The following is a 9,727-nucleotide window of genomic DNA, read 5'->3' on the forward strand; positions in this document are numbered from 1 at the left end:
AAACAGTGGACTGGGAGCTAAACTCTTGGGGTAGTGAGATGTTTGGTATAATTTACGTGACGTAAAAGCAATGTGGTGGTCTCGAGGGGTTATGCTTTACATCAAATATATTAGCTCTACCTTGAAAGGTGTTCAACGAATTACGTCGCTTGGTAAGTCTTGTGTGACTGAGTTTTGTTTCATGTTCAGCTTTCTTTTCGATTATTGTGATGAGACAATCGCATGTTTCATTTATTACACATAACTGTGTATCTTAAACGCCATCCATACATACTTATAATATAACCAAAGTAAAGCGCGCGCTCTGATTGGTCAATTTAGCGTCCCCCATTTGCCCATGGGTGTACGCTGCTGACGTGAGCAAATGCAAAGACTATTTTTCCGCGCGCGCTTGTTTTTTCTGGTCACGTAAGATTTGTTAAATAAAAAGGAACTCTTTAGCTACAATGTATCAATGTTATGTTATAAAACAAATGGTAAACACCACACCGTACACTATTGAGTTATGGATGCACTTGGGAGGTTTGCTAAGCACTCAAGAAGCTAGAGTCGCTCTCGGCTATCGCCTCGAACAACTCTTAAGCTTCTTTCGTGCTTAGGAACCTCCCGCGTGCATCCATAACTCAATAGTGTACGCTGTGGTGTTTACCATTTGTTAATTACTCCCCCCCCCCCCCCCGAATACAGTCACTTGACACAGATCTTGCGTCACAGCATTAGTTCTTGGTTCTCTGTTTGCACATAACCAATGAGAAACACTTCCGTCACTGGTTTTTCAACATTGATACTGATTGATGGTCATTTAAAGGAATACCACTCTGTCTACCAACAACCTTAATTGTATCTCCACCCCCGACTCCCTACAACCTTACCCTTCAAAACAAAAACAAGTTTGTTTCAATGACATACTACAACTATAAAGTCAGCTACATTGAACTCTCTACTATCAGACTCTCTAGTAAGCAAACATCTCTTCTTACAGACACTTTTTGCAATTACCCCAATTATCCCTCAGTATTTACTCAATTCCAAGCATTGGACACTTTGAAAGTGAAAATTGGATATGCCCTCTCATATTGTGTCCATGGTAATTGGCTATTGGCAATGAAATTTGTCTTTAATTGTACATCAACAAAAACATAACCTTGACAGAGAAACAGAACGGTGGGAATAGGTTTTGTGAAATCTGCAAGTAATTAGCTAAAATCTGAAAGCAAGCTGTCTGTTTTTCTTTGGTTTCTGCTTACCGGACCCTTTATCCATGTTCTTTAAATAAGTAATAAAAGGACTAGGTTATCTGAATGATGTATGTTATCACCAACACCTGCCTATCTGCTTGTACTGATTATCTTTTGCTAAATGATTGTGGAAGCTTCTCAAATAAATGTGCTGAAATGATACCCACTAGAAATCTGAGATATCTGATTGATAATAATGATTTCGATAATATTGTTATTTATTAATTGCTCAAGATTTTCCTTAAATTTCCCAGGAACTTTCAGACGCATAGGACATCGTCTTCTGCCAGCTGAAAGCCATTCCAATCCATTAAGCATTGTTCACTCAAACATGAAAGTTCACATACTTCCTGCACTCTCTGATAACTACATGTACCTTGTTGTTGATGACAAAACACAAGAAGCTGCCATAGTCGATCCTGTGGAACCTAAAAAGGTTATTAGTATTTATTTAATTTATGTACATTTACTAGTTTTATTTGTTAATATTTCTTTAATTTGTAATCAATTCTAACTGATTAACTTAGCTACCACTAATGAAATCTTATTGTTTGTTAGTTCCTTTATACTCTGCTGTTATTGGTTTAGTATAATGGTTGCGATTGGTACATTTTGAAGATTTATTACACGACTCGGGCAGTCAGAGGGCCAATAACTAAAATCAACCAATCAAAATGCTCTATCGCCAGTCAATATTCTCTCAGTATTGGACCGGGCACTGTCCCGAATGGTCCCGAATGATACCGCACTTGTGTCCCTTTGAACTTCAGTCGTATAGTAAATCTCTTATTAACAAAGCTTGCTCAGGACTGTACTGGAAGAATATTAGCCCTCGGTCTTTTTTGTACGGACCTCGCTGCGCTCGGTCTGTACTGTCAAGACCTCCAGCCAATATTCTCCCAGTACGGCCCTCGTGCTTGGTTAATAAGATATATGTATTCTCTTAGTGGTCCCCTGTCTACTTGTTGACCTCATTGCTAAAGGAAACCTAGCAGCCTGCATAGGCATTGTCATCTGATGATGAGACAAGCAGTGATAAGTGTGATGGATTTTACTCTATGGTTACTACATTAACAAAGGGTTTTATTCATAACAACATTCATAACAGGTTATTGATGCTGTTCATAAAGAAGGAGTAAAGTTAACAACTGTGTTAACTACTCATCATCATTGGTATGTGAACATTAATCAAATGTAGGGTGTATGATAAAACATCTTAATAAGTTTGTTTTTTACATCTTTTACCTTATACCAGTTGACAAAATTAATGGCCACATTCAAATACTAAATGTTTTACTTAGACTGTTTGTAAAACATAAAGCAGACTACTCGCAGCCTGTATCTATTGTTGATAGCTGTCAGTATTAATGAGGACAATAAGTGGCCAATTTCATGGTTCCCTACTCATGAATTCACTTGTCACTTTCCCTATTCTGTTAGGGATCATGCAGGTGGAAATGTAGAGTTAGCTGAACTTGTGAAGGGGCTGACAGTGTGTGGTGGTGATGACAGAATTGGTGCACTGAACAAGAAAGTTACCCATGGTGATTGGTTAAAGGTTTGAAAAATCATTATATTAAACTATCAAATATTAAATAGACTTAAGATGAATCATGTCATTAACTGAGATTTAATGTCTGGCTGAGCAGTGTCCAATGTGAGCTTGCTGATGAGTGTTGTGTACTATTCAGGTTGGAAACCTTGATGTAAAATGTCTTTTTACACCATGTCACACAAGAGGTCACATCTGTTATATTGTTAGTGGCCAACCAAGTGCTGTGTTCACAGGTAAGGAAATTCCTGCTTTGCTTCAAAACTAGGTTGCAGTCATCATTACTATAAGACTGTTTACCTTGTTAGCATACCAGGATGCCCAAATTTTTTTTGGTAGGATCAGCAATTTTTTTAATAAAATCTTTTAATACCAGTAAAGCAGTGAGTGTATTACATTATTGCACTGGCTATGATACATAATCTATTTTACAGAGATGCAGGTTGGCACTGTCGTAAATTAGCCTGCATGCAGCCCCACTGATCCTTCGTTAAGTGATCCCACTTAACGAAGGATCAGTGAGGCTGCACGCAGGTTATCATAAATCAACCATGTTGCAAGTCTTTTTTTTTTTTTCAGGTGACACCCTCTTTGTGGCAGGCTGTGGAAAATTCTTTGAAGGGTATCCTTCAGAAATGTATAAGGCCTTAATTGAGGTACTTGGAAAATTACCAGCAGATACTGTAAGTATTTATAATCAAAAGGTGAAAAGTGAATTTCTTGATAATAATACTACTAATAATTAATTAACTTGAAATGTGCCGGGAATTTAACTTCTTTATATGGAGCATACAAAATGCAATGTTTATTTAATCTTTTCCATCCTGGGAAAGACCATGTAGTGGTTACACCTGCCATATCAGACAGAAAGGAAAGTAAATTTTGAGATCTTGGGACTGAAAGGTTTTATTGTTAAAAGAAAACAACTTTATTTTACAGCTGGTCTATTGTGGACATGAGTATACAGTGAATAATCTGAAGTATGCTATTCATGTTGAACCTGAAAACCCAGAAATTCTCAGACATATCGAGCGGTCTAAGGTAATTTATTGTAGTTGTTAGAAATAGTACAATGTACATTTAAAAACTCAACACATTAAATTTTACTCTTTGTGCCATCAGTGTAGCAGGCAGCATTAGCTTGGGTTTACATCCTACCTATCAATTTAAGAAGCATTTAATTTTTTAAATTTACTTTTAGAACAAAAGAGAAGCAAATGAACCAACAGTTCCATCATCCATTGGTGATGAGTTCAAATTTAACCCATTCATGAGAGTTCAGTAAGTTGCATTTTAAAATTTTGTACTTTTAATGAATGCTTGAGAAAATGTGTTAACTATCAAAGTTCTAAAGTTTAATTGTTTGCTATTAAAAGTGACTATTGCCCAGGTAAAAAGTCAGCAAATCCATACAAACATGCTATGGTCAGGGGTGATTAACTAGCAAAGAGCTGATTAAAAGAATCTTCATAAAATGAACACCTCTTAGAAATTTGTCAAAGAATTAACTTTCTTTTATAGAAGGTGGTTTTCACTTAGGGTTAGAGTATATAAAAGCTGCCCTTTGCCTCATTATAGATAAGTTATGGGCAAAATAATTTTTGCATAAGGTGCAGGGTGAGCTGAAGTAAGAATAGGCCATTTTACAGTTGTGTACTTAGTTGCCAAGCCTTTGATTCAGAGTGAGGCTGAAGGTGACCTTGTTGTGATAGAGACCTGTATCTACCTAGCATGATAACAAAGTGATTTACATTTGAAAGGCAGAGGGGTTTGTATCATAACAAGGTCAACCCTAGCCTCACTCCCATTCAAAGGCTTGGCAACCACGCACACAACTGTAAAATGGACTGTTGGCCAGCATTGCTGAAAGGGAGGAATTTGAAATACAAACTAGCCATTGCCCTTTTGAATTTTTTTTGTTTTAGTGAGGAAAATGTAAAGAAATATACAGGAAAATCAGACCCAGTAGATGTGATGGGAGCCCTTAGGCAAGACAAGGACAAGTTCAAACCTAAACACTGATTGGGATTAGATTTGAAATATTTTGTAAAAGTACAGTGCTGAAGAAATAATAGAGATGAATGGTTTGTACAAACCCTGGCAGTTTTGGCAAATTATTGAAACCTGTAAACTTGTTTACCAGACCTTCAAATTGTAAAAAAGTACTAGATACCGGTTGTTTAAAAACTGTTAACTATTGTGGAATTTATTTTTAATCAGCAAACTGCATAAGGAGTGTATAAATAAATGTTTGTACAAAGAGCAGTCCCAGAATAAAAGAACTATATACTCTTACATCTGTATTGAACCTGCACATCTTTGGTCCTGTCTTGTTTGAGATTGTTGTTAATGGTAAAAATCCCAAGAAGACAACATTTGATTGACAGAGATGAGTAAGAGTGTAAAGGAAGAGTCTTCTTTACTGAACACCTTAAAGAGATCAAAGTGTGTAATGTTGGAGGTTATGAAGTGACTGTGTAGAACTTCATTCATGTAAACTTTCTCGCAAAGTTATACAAGGTAATTAAGTTAGGTAAAGAGAAAAATGCAGAGATGAAGATTCATTTTTCAGCTCACATTATGAAATGTTAAAATGTCAAATAAATATTGCCAGATTTGCCATTAGGGCATCTTGAATCTCAAACTACAGCCTTTTATGGTGAGTGAGTCGATAGTTCATTTTTAAAGGCTGGTTTTAGACAGAAGCTTTTCAGCTAAAGGTTGAACTAAGCTGGTAGGGCCAATATAATTTAATGGCCTCTTCCTTCAGGTTTTTTTCCCAGTAGTGAGACACCAAGGGGCTTGACACAAAAATATTAAAATGAAACACATGTTAACAGAACTTTCAAAGCTAACACTGTTGTGCGGTTACTGGATTTCAGGATAATTTGCTTGACAATACGTGAACATAAATCACAAGTAATCTACTTCATCTGAATGGGCAGTTGATAAAATACCTATTTTATTCTAAGTTTTAATGAAACGATTGTTTGATAGTTGACACTGCAAAATTCTAAAAAGTTAGAAAAGAGAACTGTTCAAGATATGATTAAAATTTTCAATACAAAAGTATCAGTTAGAGTATTAGACTCTTGCATGTATTTTTGTTTCACTTCCTAACATAATTGAATGAAAAATTGTTAAATTCACACAAGGCAAATACTACATTTAAAAAAGTATTGTTAACAATATTGAAGAACTTATGATGATAAATTCTGATGATAAGTTGCATATATGATTTTTGTGTAGAATAATTTGTACAAGAATGTTCTTTTCTTTACAAAAGGTTTCAGTCTAGAGAGACAAATTTTTATTAATATGAATCAGTCTATCTTGGAATTGAGTCCTTTAGACAACCACAGACATTAAGATTTCATTGAATCACAAAAACAAGCCTTTTCTGTAGAAATCCATCTTCCTTGAAATAAATTAAACATATGACTCTGCTAATTTGTAAAACAGCAAGTAAGGAGAGGTGAAGGATGATTCAGATGATGACAGCAATGTTTTTACGTCAGATTCTACTATGGTTCTAACTTCAGCGTCATCAAAATGAATCCATTGAAATTCCTCAGTTTCTGTGACACTTCTACAGGTATGTGGCATTTGTCCTTCACCTTGCCTCTGTCTTTCTCGATGCAGTTGTCCATCATTTTGTTGGAAATTCAGTTGCCTTATTGCACTTCTGTGAGAGTTTGTGCCACTTTGGTACTGAAAACTGTGGATCTTACTCACTGATTTTTTGGTTCCTGTGCAGCTAAGTGTTGGTGTACTAAAATTCCTGCATTTTTCAGCAAGGTGTTTGTTTCCCTCATCAGTTCCTTCATCTGTAGAATGCTTCATTCCTTCACTTGTAGAATGCTTCTTTGATTTGTGAAAGAATTTTGTTATTCCAGAAATACATGTTATCTTCACTTTCTCAGCAGAGTTCTCAGGACTTGGGGCCTGAATTTTATCAGGTTTCTCATCTCTTAGAAAAGAGTTATAACCAACTGATTTTTCACTAACACTTGAGAAAGAGTGTGAATTGAACTCTGCAGTTGATGGTTCATAACTGTCCACTCTCTTTCCTTTATCAGAGGACAATACTTGTGCATTGCCATAGTGATGGTGTTTTGGCACCTGAACATAAGCCTGATAGTGTCCACTGCAAGATGTCATACCACTGTGCATTACAATGCCAAATAGATGGTAGGTAGGGTTAGATAGAGGACATGATTTTGAACACCACTCCTTCACTGACAGCTCCATGGGTGTCTCAAGATTTGAGGTTATCTTGGAAACACTACTTGATAAAAATCTGAAGAAAAGGAAACAGCATCAGGTGGTTGTGCTCTGAAAATAGGGACCTACAGCAAACCACAACAACAATAGAAACGGGAACATTGTTTCAAAAAGGTTCAGTAAGTAGAACAATTATGCATTTTCTAACCATCTTCTGCAAAATGAAACTGGGAAATCACTAAAACTCGCATGACCAGAGAATGGGAACCCAGACAGCTTTTTAAATATGTCTCCTTTGCAAATTTGTCTCAGTATCTCATCTTCCATCCCAGTTATGGGCTTCCAACTGATATCCCAAAATTTCAAAGTTAGTTTTAAATGAAAAATTAGCAAAAATTTCAATTATGAAATGTTACACTGTTGATAGTATTAAATTTACTTTTTGCAAATTTCTTACCCCAATGAGGCATTTGCAGTAAACCTCTTGAGATGGATTATAAGTATGTTTGGCAGTTGGTCAAAACATGTGGATATCTCAGCTTCAGTATGGGTGAGACAATTCTCACAGAAGTATTTGTTCTCTCCTGTCAGATGTTCTATCCTAGCAAACTGTGACAGGGCCCAAGAAAGGCTTTTGCCATCTTGTCCTTTCTTTGGTGTTGGTGAAAATGTGTTAGCAGTGTTTGCATCATACACTTTTGGCTCCTGTTGAACTGGAACACTGATGTCTTGGAAATTTTCAAACCTTTTCTTGGCCTCTTCACATGTCATACATTTAGTCTGATGCAGAAGTCGTCCCTGAAACAATTCTTCTACTGGGCTTACATGTTTGCTTATTCTGTTGTTACTCCTTGAATTGCCAAATGGGACTTCTAACTCTCTTACAACTGGTGTATCTTCAGTTTTCTTTTTAACATCATTCTCTGTATCTTGAAGATTTACAAGCAAGCTACACAAGAATTCTTGGGCATCATGCTGCTGATTGCCTTCAAACATTGGATTTTGCTTCCTGTTCAAAGAAATGATATTTAAAAAATGTTGGCATGAGGTTGAAGAGAGTGCTGTCAGGTCAAATTTACCATTTCAAAATCTTGATTTAGGGAGTTTGTTTGTGTAAGCACCGTAATATGGGATCTTTAGGGAAAGAGGGAAATTTGTATGGGTAATGGTCATCATCGTCTAGAGCACACACAAACCACACACTTAGGAGGAATGTCATGTGAAAAATTACAACAAACCTGAACATCTCCATGAAACCAGAAGGTTTTGCAGCCAGAATCAAATAACTTCTTCTTTGCACGAGATGATCACAATTCTCTTTGTTCTCACAATAATCCATCTCCACCTCTTTCATCTCACTGAAAAGCTAAGTAACACAACAGGATATGAATTTGTTCTATTCCAGGACAAATAGGCCATGGGACAGCATTGCAACACTGAGTAGAGACACAAATAAAGATGATAATGAAAGGAGTCGCTAATTATCTCACCTCTTTTAGTTTGCAAACAACTGGTCTGTGGTCATTACCAGTGTTGTCACAGGGGTCTATGTCTTTGTCTGGGCCCTTATAATAAGAAACATATTGTGTGAATCTCTACAATGTTCTTCAGGTGCTAAATTAAGGAGTCCTTCTGATAAAGTGTGAGGACATTATACAAGAAGTTTTCAGTAGAAACAACTATATCATGCAAGAAATTCTGCAACTTTTGGAGAGAAGATTTGGAAAGGGATTCTTACCATCATTAAATTAACAACTATCAGACAGATTCAGCTGCCCTTTGCTAGTCAGTTATTTATTATGGACAATTTGTGCACTTTTCTATAAATTTCGTGTTCCTTATAGATATCATGTTTGAGAAAGTGTCCCTGCTTATTCGCTTAGAAATGGCCAATTTTAATCTCAAGCCTTAATTCATAGCCCTTCAACAGATGAAAAGCAAGAAAAAAAAGTCCTTAATTTGCATTTAGATAGATGCCCTCACCACACAAGAGGAGAAAATGATTGCCACTTGTACAGTGAACAAATTCATCAAATTGATGTCATTTGACCCAAACATAATCTTGGAAGATGTTTTGTAAACCCTTTTAGTGCCCTAATGGAAGTTCGTTCCTTACACCGTGACCAGCCAACTGAGTGCCAACACGTGTGTCCTCCCGATCTTAACAAGAAATCAAGTCTCAAAACCTAACTCTGACACGAAGTAACCTGTGCACTATTACCTGTTCATTGTCAGCTGATTTTGAGGGATATAGCTTCCTGACGAGCGAGTCGATTTCCATGACAGATTGTAATAAGCCGGGACAAAACCGCAACACTTGCAATACAGCGTTTGCATAGCAAATATTTCCAAGATTCTTCAATCCAGCAAAAGGAGGAGGAGGGATTGGAGGTTCAAAAGCATCTTCACCTTTTGTATTCTGAGAAGTCGAGGGGCTAAATATTGGGTGCAACTTCTCCCTGTTTTCGATCTCGCTCAGCGACTTCTTGTTCTTAAGCTTCAATGAAAACTTGGTTCTTTTGCGAGGTGGGCTTCTAGGACTCAATGGTGGTGAATCTGTCTGAAAAACCGTCGACATCTTGTTCCCGAAAGCTTTGAGATATTACTTCTTTTATATTTAGGTACGACATTGACTCTAAGAAATTTTTGAAATCTTTAGCAAATGCAACCCTAAGACTTCCATTTACCCGCCATTCTGCACAAGAAATATAAC

General features: G+C 36.7%; 2 protein-coding genes across 3 annotated transcripts; one reads left to right on the forward strand and one right to left on the reverse strand.

The window, feature by feature from the left end:
* LOC111324791 (hydroxyacylglutathione hydrolase, mitochondrial-like) lies at positions 1-5,085 on the forward strand. Of its 2 annotated transcripts, XM_022928432.2 has the most exons (9): positions 1-152; positions 1,493-1,674; positions 2,347-2,411; positions 2,679-2,796; positions 2,930-3,026; positions 3,370-3,473; positions 3,730-3,831; positions 3,992-4,071; positions 4,716-5,085. In XM_022928432.2, the coding sequence occupies exons 1-9, from the start codon at positions 71-73 to the stop codon at positions 4,810-4,812; spliced, it is 927 nt and encodes a 308-aa protein (XP_022784167.2). In that variant the 5' UTR covers positions 1-70; the 3' UTR covers positions 4,813-5,085. The 2 variants fall into 2 exon arrangements, with proteins under 2 accessions (XP_022784167.2, XP_088592320.1); XM_088736194.1 differs by lacking the exon at positions 3,992-4,071.
* A 643-nt stretch (positions 5,086-5,728) lies between these two features.
* LOC111324788 (ubiquitin carboxyl-terminal hydrolase 1) lies at positions 5,729-9,716 on the reverse strand. Its single transcript, XM_022928426.2, has 5 exons — positions 9,236-9,716; positions 8,505-8,579; positions 8,253-8,380; positions 7,472-8,023; positions 5,729-7,090 (listed from the first exon to the last, which is right to left on the reverse strand). Exons 1-5 carry the CDS (start codon positions 9,590-9,592, stop codon positions 6,220-6,222), a joined length of 1,983 nt encoding a protein of 660 aa, XP_022784161.2. The 5' UTR covers positions 9,593-9,716; the 3' UTR covers positions 5,729-6,219.
* Positions 9,717-9,727: the final 11 nt, after the last annotated feature.

This window comes from Stylophora pistillata, chromosome 10 (genome assembly GCF_964205215.1).
Source record: "Stylophora pistillata chromosome 10, jaStyPist1.2, whole genome shotgun sequence".
Lineage (NCBI taxonomy): Eukaryota > Metazoa > Cnidaria > Anthozoa > Scleractinia > Pocilloporidae > Stylophora > Stylophora pistillata.

Bases quoted from the DNA above. Each gene is read 5' to 3' on its own strand.
- LOC111324791 (XM_022928432.2), top strand. From the start codon at position 71: ATGTGGTGGTCTCGAGGGGTTATGCTTTACATCAAATATATTAGCTCT. The intron at 3,027-3,369 runs GTAAGGAAATTC...TTTTTTTTTCAG, and splicing joins ACCAAGTGCTGTGTTCACAG to GTGACACCCTCTTTGTGGCA. The intron at 3,474-3,729 runs GTAAGTATTTAT...TTTATTTTACAG, and splicing joins GAAAATTACCAGCAGATACT to CTGGTCTATTGTGGACATGA.
- LOC111324788 (XM_022928426.2), bottom strand. From the start codon at position 9,592: ATGTCGACGGTTTTTCAGACAGATTCACCACCATTGAGTCCTAGAAGC. The intron at 8,580-9,235 runs GTAATAGTGCAC...TCTTATTATAAG, and splicing joins AATCAGCTGACAATGAACAG to GGCCCAGACAAAGACATAGA. The intron at 7,091-7,471 runs GTAAGAAATTTG...CCTTTTCTTCAG, and splicing joins ACTGCAAATGCCTCATTGGG to ATTTTTATCAAGTAGTGTTT.